This window comes from Tricharina praecox (genome assembly GCF_024521635.1).
Source record: "Tricharina praecox strain CBS 144465 chromosome Unknown BZA05scaffold_30, whole genome shotgun sequence".
NCBI classification, from domain to species: Eukaryota; Fungi; Ascomycota; class Pezizomycetes; order Pezizales; family Pyronemataceae; genus Tricharina; species Tricharina praecox.
In genome coordinates this window covers 57,683-71,913 of record NW_026250432.1, presented here as the reverse complement: position 1 = coordinate 71,913, position 14,231 = coordinate 57,683, and the positions used below count along the sequence as shown (strand labels likewise).

Genomic DNA, 14,231 nt, shown 5'->3' with positions numbered 1-14,231 from the left:
TTAGCTGCCTATCGTGAGCGTTAGGGATGCTTGACGTAGCCTTGGAAGGTAGGCGGCGAAAACGAAAGATGATGAAGAACTTGAGGTTGTATTGAACTTCGAAGGGCCATCTACTCCAGTACTTTGGCTCTCCTCAGCCGCCTAAAACGTTCGGTGTCAACCAATCCGGCTAGTACGGCTGACAGCCTCACATCCTCCTAGGTATCTTATCAGATCCCCAATCTCGTTATCCTAGCATACTGTGCTCCTCTCATGGTGGTAGCAAACGACAGTGATACCCGCAGACGCCCACATCCAGCGTTTTCTTGTAACCATTCTCGCATCGACAAAAGCATCGTGATGTTCTGGATTCGGAAGACCATATACTTCCGCAACCCGCAGATAGGCTACCTATTCTAAACCAGTATAATCGGGATAAACATCTCCCCGAGCCTTGACAGAGTCGGGATTCAGCAATAAACACCATGTAGATACATGACAGACTAAAAATACGAAAGGAATAAACAGCATTATTAGTACCATATCAGTGCAGAAAAGCCCTTTCCTATCATTTCGAGAGGGAAAATATAAAAATTAAACCGATAAATCCGGAAAAAGAACCCAACATCATCCTCTATCATCGCCCGCGGAACAACGAAACAAGCTACCAAAATCATCATTCGTCGGCCGTCATCCGTATCTAATCGCGAGCCAGAACAAAGTGACGTCGCATACCACCATAACCTCATCTAGCTGGTGCACAGCCTCGTTGTCGGCCCTGTCGGCGGCTTCTGGGATCTACAATCCGAACCGGAAGTTAGTATGGACACCGGTGACTGGGAAGGAAGGGATTCCAGAGCCGAACGCACATTACTTGGTTGCGCCCCGATCAGTCAGTCGTTCGACGACTGCCTTATGGCCTCCTTCCGCCGCTGCTTGCAGGGCTGTTTTCCCGCCATATATTGCTGCCGCAGCAGTGGCATCGGCGCCGTGCTCTAGCAATCGATTCACTGCTCCCAGGTGGCCTCCTTCCGATGCTGCCTGTAACGCCGTTCGTCCCCCGTTCGAGGGTGCGGCGTTGATTTTAGCCCCGTGCACGATGAGCAGCTCCACAATGGCAAGATACCCGCCTTTGCATGCTGCGTGTAGCGCAGTTCGTCCGTATTCTGCTGGCGCGGCATCGACATCGGCCCCCTTCTCCAAGAGTCGCTCGACTACTGTAACATGGCCTCCTTCTGATGCTGCCTGTAGAGCTGTTCGTCCTTCGGAGTTTGCAGGGGCAGCGTTGACATTGGCTCCCTTTCTGAGAAGCCGCTCAACTACCGCGCGATGGCCTCCTTTCGATGCTGCTTGCAGAGCCGTACGTCCGCCGTCGCCTGCTGGGGCTGCATTAACATTAGCCCCCTTCTTCAGGAGCCGCTCCACTATTCGAAGATGGCCTGCTTCCGATGCGGCTTGCCAGGCGGTTCTTCTTTTGGATTCCGCCGGCACTGCGTTGACATCAGCCTGCTTCTCCAAGAGTTGATTAACTACTGCAAGATAGCCTCCTCCGGATGCCGCCTGTAGAGCCGTTCTTCCTCCCCATCTTGCTGGCGCTGCGTTGACTTCGGCCTGCTTCTCCAAGAGTTTATCCACGACAGCATGATGGCCTCCTCCAGACGCAGCCTGGAGAGCCGTTCGTCCGTAAAGTTCAGCTGGCGTTGCGTTGACTTCGGCCGCCTCCTCCAATAGTCGACCGACGACTTCGAGGTGACCTCTTTCCGAGGCTGCTTGTAGAGCTGTTCTTCCGCGTGCTGCTGTGGGTGCGGCATTGACATCGGCCCCCTTCTCCAGGAGTCGGTTCAGTACCTCGAGGTGGCCTCCTTCCGAAGCTGCTTGTAAGGCTGTTCGACCTTCCGGTTGCGCTGGCGGTGCGTTGACCTCAGCATCGTTCACCAGGAGGTGATTCACTACCGCCAGATGACCTCCTTCCGATGCTGCTTGAAGGGCTGTTCTGCCCGAGCTGGACGGCAATTCTTTAACTTTGGCCCCCGAGTCCAGGAGCTGTTGCACCACCGAAAGATGACCTCCTTCGGATGCTGCCTGCAGAGCCGTTCTTCCTTTCGTCCTTGCTGGTGCCGCTTGAACTTCAGCTCGATTCTCCAGCAGATGGTCAACTATTGCAAGATGCCCTCTTTCCGATGCTGCCTGCAGGGCAGTTCTTCCATTATCCCCAGCTGGCTCTGTATTGACATCGGCACCCTTATCCAGGAGTCGCTCGACGAGGGCAAGATGGCCGCCTTCCGATGCGGCGTGTAGGGCTGTCCGTCCGAGTTCTTCCGCTGGAGCTGCGTTGACATCGGCTCCCTTTTCCAAGAGACGGTCCGCTACTGAAAGGTGGCCACCTCCGGATGCTGCCTGCAGGGCTGTTCTTCCTTCGCAAGCCGCTGGATCTGCGTTTACAGTGGCCCCATTCCTCAGCAACCGCTCGACTACTACAAGATGTCCACCTCCAGATGCTGCCTGTAGAGCTGTTCTTCCGTGTTTTGCTGGCGCTGCGTTGACATCGGCTTCTTTTGTCAAGAGCCGCCCGACTACTGCAAGGTGACCTCCTTCGGATGCTGCTTGTAGGGCTGTTCTTCCGTGGTGTTCTGCTGGGGCTGTGTTGACCTCGGTGCCGTTAGCCAAGAGGTGATTTACCACTGCAAGGTGGCCTCTCCCCGATGCTGCCTGCAGGGCTGTTCTCCCTCTCCTTCCCGCAGCTGCCGCGGCTACCTCCGCGTCCTCTCCCAGCAGCCGTTCGAAAACTTCAAGGTGACCTCCTTCCGAGGCTGCCTGGAGAGCTGTTCTTCCGCCGTGTTGTGCCGGCGGTGCGTTGACCTCGGTTCCCTTCTCGAAGAGTTGATTCACCACTTCAAGGTGGCCTCTTTCCGATGCAGCCTGTAGGGCTGTCCATCCTCCCCTTCTTGCTGGGGCCGCGGCGACCTCAGCTCCCTCTTCCAAGAGCCTTCGAACCACTGCGAGATGGCCTCTCCCACATGCCGCCTGCACGGCTGTTCTTCCTCCACGATCCGCTGGTGCTGCGTTGACATCGGCCCCATTTTCCAAGAGCTCGTTTACCACTTCGATATGGCCTCCTTCCGATGCTGCCTGCCTGTAGGGCTGTCCGTCCATCGCATTGTGCCAGTGCCGTGTTGACGTAAGCCGCATGCTCTAGGAGTCGCTTCACTATTGCAAGGTGGCCGCCTTCCGCTGCAGCTTGCAGCGCGGTCCTACCGCCATCCGGAAAAGGCTTCGCGTGGACATCGGCACCCATCGCCAACAATCGTTCCACAATATCGCTGTAGCCTTAGCCAGCGGCATATTGCAAACCCGTCTTTCTCCCGTCATGCTAGGTTCCGTCGACAACCCCGACCTCGAGCAGATTTCCGGCTGTCACCCGGTGTCCTGAGCGCAGCGCAAGAAAGAAGGATCCTTTATACCGATGGTCTACGGCCGTAGAGGTGACCTGGTTTTCTTCGTCGGCGTTCTTGGACTTTCCTAACCGAAACCGTTTCGTGATTTCGGACACGGCATGGATAAGCCTCGAGGTGAATTTCTGCCTTGGCTCTCGTAGGTACTTTAGGAAAATCACCGTCAGCATCACGCCGGCAAACACTGGTGCCGCAATGTAGAAAGATGTGGTCCATTGAGGTTGTTTGCAACCAAGTCGACGTTCATTCCGTATAAACTCTATCGTACAATTAGATGGCAGTTCGCAAATTTTTCCGGACGAAGTGTAACCTACAGATACGAAAAGCAACGGCAAGAAAATGAACTGACCACATTTCATATGGTTAGCCAGTCCAAGAGAGTGTTGCGGTGGATGGGTTTACAGTAATCCAGGATAATCTCTTGATACTAGTATTCTGCTCTCCAGCTTTGGATGCCTCGTCGATGGAAACGATATTGGAAGCCTTCGCGCAGAAAGATTAGACGAAGCCTGCGGAAGTGCGGATGTTTGGCATACCCTCTGAAACAATAAATCAATCCTCTTACTCAATCCGCTTTCTATGGCTTCGCCAACTTTTGCAAGCCGGTCTGTTGCTTTCGCGAGATCGGAACGGCACAATTTGGCTTCATCGCCTTCTAAATTGCCAAGGTACTCTTCTCTCCCCTCACCCCAAACGTTGCTCACCAGCGGTCGAAACCACTGCGTCCCACCACCGTTCGTCATCAAAGCCTCGATGCTCTGCATCTGCTCGTGTTGTGCAGATTCCAGTCGGGTGGCATTATCGGCAACAATAACCAAAGAGCGGATGAAGCGTCGAGAGTTCAGTTCGCCCTCGCTCAGGATACGTTTGCTCTACCGTGGACGTGAGAATTGTGCTCGCCGAAACACGCAACGGAGGACTCACCGCGTCGGACAACAATTGCCGATAGCATTTGATGAGCTTATCCCAGTCATCGCACACATCGTTGAGACAACTGGCCAGAAGCGCTGCGGGCGTAGTCGTACGTCGGCGGCTGGCTTCGGTATTCTTCCAGCGTGTGTTGAAGAAAAACAGTCTGCCAGCTCCGTTGGTCAGGCAGTAGAACACGAAACGTTCTCGCCGAATAAACGTACGGCTTCCGGTCGTCAGCTTTGCGTGATGGCCTTCAAAGTCGGGCGCTTGCTATGAAGGGTAGAAGGTCATCTTCTCGTCGTCAGACTTGATATCCACCAATAGGGAGTGGCCTCCCTCGGGCGGTTGTTTCGAAACGCCCAATTGTTCGTGCACTGACACCTCTTCGTAGGCTGGGATTTGTATCCAAGAACCGCGAGCTTCGCCGTCAGTGACGTTCAACAGGGGAAATACCCGGGAGTCATCCAGCACATATCACAAGGCGACCCCCGATTCTCCAAACATGTTTTGCAGTCACACAAGGAGCTCTCCTGAGCCGCCGAGAATCCCAGAGATCCCAAAGATCCCAAAGATCCGGCGGGGCGGCTCACATTCGCTGCCCCCAGAATAGTCGGTATATTGGACTGGTTCAACAGCTTCCCGAACCGCTGGCACAGCATGTCCAATAGCCAGTCTGCGATATCCGGTGTGAGGCTGATTGGAGTTAGAAAACAGATCCAGGCCTTGTACCCCGTAGAGTCGGAGGAGGCACCAACTTGAAGAGCCCTGGCTTGTCCTTGCAAACGATGCTTGTCAGCGATGGACAGCAGGCTCATAGATACAGCGACAAACACCTGATGAGCCTACATACCGTCGCGTCGACCTCACAAAGTAGCTCTTGCAGATCTTCTCTGGTATGGATCTTCCAGTGACGATCGCCAATCCAAACCTGCATGAGCAGCGGCGTAGGTGGAACCGGATAGCTCATAGGTATCGACACGGTTCGCTGGTGGTAAAGTATACGGAGCTAAAGGGCTGTAGAGCAGTGCAAGCCGGTTTCGAATTCGTCGAGTATATACGTGAGGAGGGGGGGGCTTCCGGTAGTTATTGGGCGATGTGGCGGGGAGATGAAGATATGGAGAGATGGAGAGATGGAAAGATGACAGAGACGCGTGGTTCGCTGTACATGGTCCATTAGGTAAAATGTGCTTTTAGGGATTTTGACAGTTTGTTCGCGCTGCAGAAGTGAGACATGTATGCACGCCAGCTACCAGTAGTCATGTAGCAGTTACCCACAGTCTGTAGAGTATCGTACAAACAAATGCTATGGGACGGGACATAAATGCATACCAGGTGAGTGGCCAGAACGCGGGCCGGCTGGCCTACCGATAACAACCGGAGTCAAGTTGCATGAGAGCAGAGGACACCGAGAGACATTCTTTTTCGTATTCGGATTCGCTGCGGGGACCACATGGTGAACAACAGGTGGTCATGGTAGGGATATTGTATCATACCAGTGCAAACTTGAGCTCGCATGAATCCTCATGTACACAGGTTTCAGGGCGGAGTTATGTTCGTGATGTGAGTGCATAGAATCTCGATACACACCTTGTAACTATGACAACCGCCCTGCGCACGTTTCACGGCGGCTCCATCCAATAGGTATTTCTCGACCGGACGGAACGAAAGGCAACCAGTGAGTAAATACATGGGTACTTGTTCAAGTAGGTACTGCCATAGGTCCGATTACCTGTGCCCAAGGCGGAACGGATGGTCTCGATTTGAATTGCTAGGTCTCCGTATTTGAGATAGGTACCTTCTATAATTACCTACGGGTGTCGCGACGTCAATACACTAGAACGACGGGCCGCCGGAGTCGCTTGAAGGGGCACGAGAATTATCCACGACTCTTACTCTCACTCTCTCGTGCTCATGATAGGTGGATATGAGCACTAGTCTCCAGTCTCCAGTTTTCGCTGAAGATTTCCTCGCATCTTGAATTAACCTGACGCGGACGGGCTGCCATCTACATACATAGCAAATATTCCTCGTGATCTCGAGAAGGTGAACGACGACGTCGCGTCCGGGCTGAACTACGTGCTACTAGTAGTCAGTAGCCGACCCACCCCAGTCCTCTACGTCAATTGCCGGCTCTCGCTAAATGCCAGGCCAATAGGCTCGCATTGTGACGTCCCAAAGCCGCGGTGCGGCGCTAGACAAGCGATCCCTCCAAGGCCCAAGGGTGCGATGTTAAGTTGGGGAGACTGTTCGAGAGAACCTTCTATCACGTGGATAGTCCAGCGGCAAGCCAGCTCCACCATCTCAACCAAACTTTTATAGTCACAGTTTCTGGCATTGATGTTCCACCTCGACGCCCAAACGGATAGGTATGCTGAAAGACGTTGGGCATTGAACGAATAAACCCCAACATGTATAGGTATGATACCATGTCGCCACTACGATACCCGCGAAGGTGGGCTACGTACACCGGAGGAAGAAAATAAGCACTCGTCGCCTTGCTCAATGTTTGTCAAAGTACCTCATTATCCATCTCCGACAGTATCACATCCAGACACCAATAACCCCATTCCTCACGTAGTGCGGCAGTGAGGGAGTATCAGTACAACCTGATACAAAACGAATTACCAACAATAGTAAAGCATTTAGAGAGAAAGAGAAAATTGAAACCAATAGATCGAGGATAACAGGCAAAATATCGACATCCATCATGCATGTACAAAAAAAAAACAAATGTATCGTCGTACGTCATCCATCGACGGGACACGATGATCCTGAATACCAACACCCGCTCTATCTCGCTAACCGGTCGTAAACCGATCTGAAACATGCATAATCTGTCGTCAATCATAATAAGTATTAATAACCAGGAAAAAGTGGATTCCAGGAATGGCTTCTACCTTATTCAGTTGCGCCTGCTGCACGTAGCCGTTCCCCAACTCTAAGGTGGCCTCCTTCCGATGCTGTTTGTAGGGCGGTTCTTCCGGAATAAGATTCTGGCGCTGCGTTGACATCGGCCCCCTTCTCCAAGAGTCGATCCACCACTCCAAGGTGGCCTCCTTCCGATGCTGCTTGTAGGGCGGTTCTTCCGTACCAATATGCTGGCGCTGCGTTGACATCGGCCCCCTTCTCCAAGAGTCGATCCACCACTTCAAGGTGGCCTCCTTGCGATGCTGCTTGTAGGGCGGTTCTTCCGGAATCACCTGCTGGATCTGCGTTGACATCGGCCCCCTTCTCCAAGAGTCGATCCACCACTCCAAGGTGGCCTCCTTCCGATGCTGCTTGTAGGGCTGTTCTTCCTCTACATCCTGCCGGTGCTGCGTTGACACGGGCCCTCATCGCCAAGAGTCGATCCACCACTCCAAGGTGGCCTCCTTCCGATGCTGCTTGGAGGGCGGTTCTTCCGGAATGACCTGCTGGATCTGCGTTGACATCGGCCCCCTTCTCCAAGAGTCGATCCACCACTTCAAGGTGGCCTCCTTCCGATGCTGCTTGTAGGGCGGTTCTTCCGGAACGACTTGCTGGATCTGCGTTGACAGTGGCCCCCTCCTCCAAGAGTCGATCCACCACTCCAAGGTGGCCTCCTTCCGATGCTGCTTGTAGGGCGGTTCTTCCGTAATCATATGCTGGATCTGCGTTGACATCGGCCCCCTTCTCCAAGAGTCGATCCACCACTCCAAGGTGGCCTCCTTCCGATGCTGCTTGTAGGGCGGTTCTTCCGGAATCACCTGCTGGATCTGCGTTGACAGTGGCCCCCTTCTCCAAGAGTCGATCCACCACTTCAAGGTGGCCTCCTTCCGATGCTGCTTGTAGGGCAGTTCTTCCGTGCCAATCTGATGGCGCTGCGTTGACATCGGCCCCCTTCTCCAAGAGTCGATCCACCACTTCAAGGTGGCCTCCTTCCGATGCTGCTTGTAGGGCGGTTCTTCCGGGATGACCTGCTGGATCTGCGTTGACATCGGCCCCCTTCTCCAAGAGTCGATCCACCACTTCAAGGTGGCCTCCTTCCGATGCTGCTTGTAGGGCGGTTCTTCCGGAACGACTTGCTGGATCTGCGTTGACAGTGGCCCCCTCCTCCAAGAGTCGATCCACCACTTCAAGGTGGCCTGCTTCCGATGCTGCTTGTAGGGCGGTTCTTCCGGAATCAAATGCTGGATCTGCGTTGACAGTGGCCCCCTTCTCCAAGAGTCGATCCACCACTCCAAGGTGGCCTCCTTCCGATGCTGCTTGTAGGGCGGTTCTTCCGGAATCAAATGCTGGATCTGCGTTGACAGTGGCCCCCTTCTCCAAGAGTCGATCCACCACTCCAAGGTGGCCTGCTTCCGATGCTGCTTGTAGGGCGGTTCTTCCGGAATCAAATGCTGGATCTGCGTTGACATCGGCCCCCTTCTCCAAGAGTCGATCCACCACTCCAAGGTGGCCTCCTTCCGATGCTGCTTGTAGGGCGGTTCTTCCGGAACCATGTGCTGGATCTGCGTTGACATCGGCCCCCTTCTCCAAGAGTCGATCCACCACTCCAAGGTGGCCTCCTTCCGATGCTGCTTGTAGGGCGGTTCTTCCGGAAAATCTTGCTGGCGCTGCGTTGACAGTGGCCCCCTTCTCCAAGAGTCGATCCACCACTTCAAGGTGGCCTCCTTGCGATGCTGCTTGTAGGGCGGTTCTTCCGGAATGACCTGCTGGATCTGCGTTGACATCAGCCCCCTTCTCCAAGAGTCGATCCACCACTTCAAGGTGGCCTCCTTCCGATGCTGCTTGTAGGGCGGTTCTTCCGGAATGACGTGCTGGATCTGCGTTGACATCGGCCCCCTTCTCCAAGAGTCGATCCACCACTTCAAGGTGGCGTCCTTCCGATGCTGCTTGGAGGGCGGTTCTTCCGCCGCGGTATGGTCCTGGCGCTGCATTGACATCCGCTTTCTTTTCCAGAAGAAGGGTAGTCACACCCAAACTTCCCGCAATCAACGCACATTGTAGTGCATTCCCGCGTTCGGGAATGTCTCTATCGATGTCACTCCGCTCGACAAGATACTGCTCGACGACGGCGACCATATCTTGCTCGATCGCTGAGATCAAGGGGATGCTCATGCTGTGAAGTTCGGCCTTCTGATTCTCTATGTCGCCGCCGTTATTCTGGTTGCGTTTCGTGCGGATTGCTGGGTTGGGTAAGAAACTCCGGAGCCCCTTGCGGAACTTAAGTATCAACACACTCAACATAACGACGGTAAAAACTGGTACGGCGATGTAGAAGAAGGTCGTCCATGTTGGGTTGTTTTCGGTAGCATCCACCTAATCTACAGGTTAGCAATGTTGTTCGGAGGGGGTGAGGGGGTGTATCGGAATACCCACATTCATACCGTATAAACTCTAGCATGATTATTAGCGGATGGGTAAAATTTCGCATTCAAGGCCACTTACCGCCACGAAGAGGAGGGGTAAAAATATAAACTGAAAACCGTCAGCGTCATTGCGGAAATACATTCACCGGCGGAACCTACTGTTACCCAGGACAGCCTCCGCATGCTCGCCCCCTGCTCCCGAGCCTTATGCGCTTCGTCGATGGACATGATATTCGTAGCCTGATTGAGTCAAAAATCAGGTACCCACTAAAAGTGACCGAAGACATACCCTTTGAAAAAGATCATCGACCTTCTTAACCAACCCACTGCCGTCAAACACAATCTTGAAACGTTGTAGAACTTCTTCCAATTCAGTGTCATTGCCGATGGTTGGTTGCAATCCAGTCGTTCTCCCCCCGGATTGCCCAAGAGATGGATGATGAATGGGTGCAGTTCTGTTATTTTGCGCGCGACGTGTTGGCCATCGGTGACCGCCAGCCTTGATCATCATGGCCACTCCTCGTTGTTGTTCCCTATGTGCGGCGTCCAGACGACCGGAAATATCGGCTACTTTGGTCAAGGACCGCAAAAACTGTGCCGGTAAACTCTCCCGTGTACGTGATTGGCTACCAGAGTGGCCTAACATCGCTCCTACACGTGAAATTGCAGACCTCTCTTCCGGCCCTTCGGGCTCTCCGGGGACTATCTGTTTGCTCTGCAAAGGTTAGCCCGAGTGGAAATAGTTTTGCGCACGGATCATACGTACTGCGAAGGCGACCTGTTGTTCACATTCTGCGATAACGTCCTCCCATCCGTCGCAGATCTCCTCGAGAGAGGCTCTCAACCATCCAGTAGGAGTTTCCGGTACGGTAGTGGTGGAAACGTTTGTGAATGCGAAGATACGGTTATGGACATCAGTCAGAATGTAGAACCATGCATGCGTACGAATGTATGTGCGGGACCCTTCGCTGTGCGGATTATGAGTGTTGATTCGATAGCCTTTGCGGTCTGGCCAACAGAACTTACCTAGTGTGAAACGTAAACGCGACGTCCTTTTCTATGAACTCCATCCTTTGTTTATCCTCAATGTTCTGACGAGTTCGTTCGGCGTTGCCTGTTACCTCTAATCAAGGAGTCAGTATTGTCGGGCTGATATGGAGGTAAACGGAGAGTGCTAACCTGATACCTTCAGACGCGGTATTTGGGACCAGAAACCGACATGGTCTGTGTCATTGTCAGTACTGCAGCAAGCATGTTGCGTACAAGGTGGCAAGGGATTGCAGACCACAAAAATCCGTCCCGGGACAAACGGTGCATTCGGCGGCATTGTGCTTTGCTAAAAAATTTGTCTCCGCCTTGTCCGGGAGTTTGATTCCGGGAAGAAAAACTCCTTTGTAGTTGTTTAGTACCCTCCGGGAGAGCTCCGCCGATAGTACAATCAAGATATCGGGCCGGATATTTGTTTCGTCGTAGCTGCAAAGTCCATCAGAAGCCATCGATGGTTTACTCGGGTGTTTTTTTTTGCACTCACCAGAAAGTCACTGGATCGTTCTGCGGGTTGTATCATCAGACGTCACGACATCTAAATGAACGAACGTCGTGTGGTATGACACTCACCGTGGGATTCTCGTCGATCTTCTCGAACGCAGCATGAAGTTTTTCCTTCGTTCGAATCTGCAAACCCGGCATTGCTCCAATCCGGACTTCCACTTGAACCTCCTTTGAACGGGGACTTTCACTGGACATTGTAACACTGAGTCTGGTCAAACGCTGCAGCGGGTCCGGTGTAGTGAATCTCTAAGCAACGAGGCCATACTCTGCATTTAAACTGTTCAAAGCCGGCGACACTCTTTCCTGGGCCTCGAAGCACAGAGCTACTGTGAGCTCTACATACGGGGGGGCTATTGCCGGTCGCTGCCCCAACCAGCAGATCAGTGCGATAGCATTCCTTTCCGTTGCAGGATCCTGGTCATCCGATGTGGACAGTCGCAGCCCTCAACATAAAGTTAGATGTATATATGTGGAACACTGCCAATTGGTTGGCAGAGCCACGCTCTGAGCTATGCTTGTCCTCGCATGCGTGCCGTGGCCGTGGGCGGAGAGTTCAACGTGGACTTGCCCGCCTCCAGACTTGGCAGCCCAGCATCGACATCAGCAACATGAGTAAAATCACGCATTCGTACAAACGTATGGGCAGGAATCTTCCTTATTCCAGGTTTTCAATCCATAATCTGCCTTTTTTTTTGCTGCGGCAGAGCCCCGCCGTACAGAGCCGCAGTGAGTTGTAAGTGCTGTGGCGCAGTATGGCTGTGCGGGGAAGGACACGGTCCCGTGTGGCGGTCGTTTGTCAGTCTGTGCTTTGCTTTTATTTGCGCCACGGCGCGGGAGGTCTCTGAGTCTTGAGACTCGAAAGTCTGAGTTCGACCTGTCAGTGGAGTCTGGACACATCGTTACGTGCAGTGTCAGTGTCCAATTGGCTCGCTGCGGGCTGACGTGGCATGTGGTCAGCTCTCGGCAAACGAGAGCTTTCCCTCCGCACAGCAAGGCTTAAATCCGTTGGATTCATGCGTTGACAGGCCAGCATTTTGCTCATCCACCGACATTTGACATTTCGTTCGGCTTTTTTCCCTCGATTTCGACAGCATGCTTAACACCCCCCCCCCCCCCCCCCACACATCACGCATCACCCACGACCGTATGTACTGGATCCATTTCAAGCTCATAAGTACCATACCGGAAACTAAAACATACCTAGGTAGGTAGTGGCTTTAAGGGAGTTCCATCTCGTGATCTTCTCGGCAGGAGACACAGGTCTGGAGAAAAACAATCTCCCTTCAGCACCGCCGATAAAACTGCGAGTTGGAGCGTGATAGGTACTCCGGATTGACACGCTCCAAAGTCCCTGTAGTCTCGGGTTTCCGAGATAGTTAGAGAAAGAAAGAAAAGCATCCTGTTGCTGTGGTGTATCGTCGGTCTCCGAACCAGTGGAGGAGTTTGTGCGGTGACACGGGTGTTGTGGCAGAACTCTCTCTGCTACATGGCTACTCCATAGTTGCTGGCATGAATCCAGACGTGCGCTCTGTCTCGCCTGCAAGAGGCGCAGACGACCCCTCTTTTCCAATGGTAGATGATCAAGCCCCCGAAGAAGAAAAAAAAAGAGGGAAAAAAAACACCAGTTCCCAGTGCCAGCTTCCATAGAGCATGGACGGATATTGAGCCAGACACTATCGGTTGGTAATTCCTATGGATTGAGCCTCCAGCGATTCTTGGGTCGTCGGCCATCAGCGTGGAAGTATGTATTTGTTTACTTCTGTGTTGGTGTTTCCCATGGGGACTTAATAAAAGTCGATGACAATCAATTGGGTGAGATTACTCGGTTATCATTCGTAACGTGGCAGTCAATCCCACCCAGCCTAGAGTGCTGACCCGTCCTTTGTGGTTGCCACTTTACGCGGAATACCTCACGGCTAGTAACCAAATTATACATCGCTGTAGAGTACCGTATCGAGGTACTCGATCATAGGTAGTTGGAGTCTGCTCGCATTATGGAGCAGGCCTTCAGAGTAGCAGTTGATTGCTATGGTAGAACCCAAACGGAATAACCGCATCCAATCAAACCACAATCTTATCCAGCCACTCAACCCACTGCTCCTTCGTCCAGCCCGAAGAAATTGAATTCTCCACGATGCCATCGACGACCACCGTAGGACTGACATGGATGCCGAGCAGACGCGCCGCCTTGATGTGAATCTTCAGATCATCCGTGACCTATCCCGCCGGGCACCAATCAGCACCAGACCGGAGCACTAGCCGCATCCACGGCAGCATCCCACCTGATTCCCAACATTCAACGCGCCGTACCCCTCGCAGGGCGTATCCGAGATCCGCAGCAAGTCGAGAATATCGTCAGCGCGCACGCCCGCGACGTCCTCCGCCAGCTTCGCGAGCCGTCCATACGTCTGGTTCCGGGTCTCACCGACCACCGCGACGTCGAAGTACTCCGTCTGGCGCTGCATCAGCGCCACCGCGAACGCGAGGAGCCCCTGTGGCGCCAGCCGCCCCACCGCCAGCGCCGCTTCGTGCACCAGCGTCGACGACGGGTGCCATGGCTGCACTTGGTGCCGCAGGATGAACCGCAATGCGGGGGCATATGTCGTCATATAAGCCCTCATCCATGAGCGGCGATGTGCATCTGCCGAATCATGATTCGTGAAGCACATAGGCTCTAGTCATCACTCTGCCTTGTACTTCTATGATGCCTGCGGTCAAGACGAGCACTCTGTCGATCGACTCTATGAAACGTGAAGTATGGTATATCCATGTAGCAATATGAATTCCGCACGCCTGAGGTAGCCAATTACCTAAAACTCCCTTCCAAGGAGCTTACAGGCTTACGGGCTATTGAGTCTCAACACGCATCGTCGAGAACCCCCCCTCCGTCGCCCCCGACCATCCATTCACGTGATATCCCATGCTTCACTATCTCTTCTCGATGGGACACGCCGCACCCTGCGTACATACCCAGATGTGACTACCGCGATATCGGAAACGTACCTGC

At 53.5% G+C, this 14,231-nt stretch overlaps 4 protein-coding genes across 4 annotated transcripts; all 4 read right to left on the bottom strand.

Moving 5' to 3' along the window:
• Positions 1–622: 622 nt before the first annotated feature.
• Positions 623–3,453, bottom strand: BZA05DRAFT_171385 (ankyrin repeat-containing domain protein). The gene is made up of 2 exons (XM_051479203.1): positions 849–3,453; positions 623–777 (listed from the first exon to the last, which is right to left on the bottom strand). Exon 1 carries the CDS (start codon positions 3,166–3,168, stop codon positions 850–852), a length of 2,319 nt encoding a protein of 772 aa, XP_051335886.1. The 5' UTR covers positions 3,169–3,453; the 3' UTR covers positions 623–777; position 849.
• A 3,602-nt stretch (positions 3,454–7,055) lies between these two features.
• BZA05DRAFT_171278 (ankyrin repeat-containing domain protein) lies at positions 7,056–9,653 on the bottom strand. The gene is made up of 3 exons (XM_051479202.1): positions 8,279–9,653; positions 7,241–8,173; positions 7,056–7,177 (listed from the first exon to the last, which is right to left on the bottom strand). Exons 1-2 carry the CDS (start codon positions 9,549–9,551, stop codon positions 7,242–7,244), a joined length of 2,205 nt encoding a protein of 734 aa, XP_051335885.1. The 5' UTR covers positions 9,552–9,653; the 3' UTR covers positions 7,056–7,177; position 7,241.
• BZA05DRAFT_171187 (uncharacterized protein) lies at positions 9,442–11,534 on the bottom strand. The gene is made up of 10 exons (XM_051479201.1): positions 11,291–11,534; positions 11,205–11,224; positions 10,959–11,146; positions 10,853–10,897; positions 10,700–10,796; positions 10,440–10,641; positions 9,963–10,388; positions 9,833–9,913; positions 9,753–9,782; positions 9,442–9,701 (listed from the first exon to the last, which is right to left on the bottom strand). Exons 1-10 carry the CDS (start codon positions 11,417–11,419, stop codon positions 9,636–9,638), a joined length of 1,284 nt encoding a protein of 427 aa, XP_051335884.1. The 5' UTR covers positions 11,420–11,534; the 3' UTR covers positions 9,442–9,635.
• A 1,745-nt stretch (positions 11,535–13,279) lies between these two features.
• BZA05DRAFT_378625 (uncharacterized protein) lies at positions 13,280–13,833 on the bottom strand (the record flags this gene model as incomplete). Its single annotated transcript, XM_051481863.1, has 2 exons — positions 13,280–13,441; positions 13,507–13,833. The coding sequence occupies 2 exons, from the start codon at positions 13,831–13,833 to the stop codon at positions 13,286–13,288; spliced, it is 483 nt and encodes a 160-aa protein (XP_051335883.1). The 3' UTR covers positions 13,280–13,285.
• Positions 13,834–14,231: the final 398 nt, after the last annotated feature.

Coding starts and splice junctions, on each gene's coding strand:
- BZA05DRAFT_171385 (XM_051479203.1), bottom strand. CDS start 3,168: ATGCGGCTTACGTCAACACGGCACTGGCACAATGCGATGGACGGACAG.
- BZA05DRAFT_171278 (XM_051479202.1), bottom strand. CDS start 9,551: ATGTTGAGTGTGTTGATACTTAAGTTCCGCAAGGGGCTCCGGAGTTTC. Junction 8,174..8,278: donor TGTCAACGCAGATCCAGCAG/GTCATCCCGGAA, acceptor CAGCGCCATCAG/ATTGGCACGGAAGAACTGCC.
- BZA05DRAFT_171187 (XM_051479201.1), bottom strand. CDS start 11,419: ATGTCCAGTGAAAGTCCCCGTTCAAAGGAGGTTCAAGTGGAAGTCCGG. Junction 9,914..9,962: donor TCGATGATCTTTTTCAAAGG/GTATGTCTTCGG, acceptor TGACTCAATCAG/GCTACGAATATCATGTCCAT. Junction 9,783..9,832: donor GGAGGCTGTCCTGGGTAACA/GTAGGTTCCGCC, acceptor GACGGTTTTCAG/TTTATATTTTTACCCCTCCT.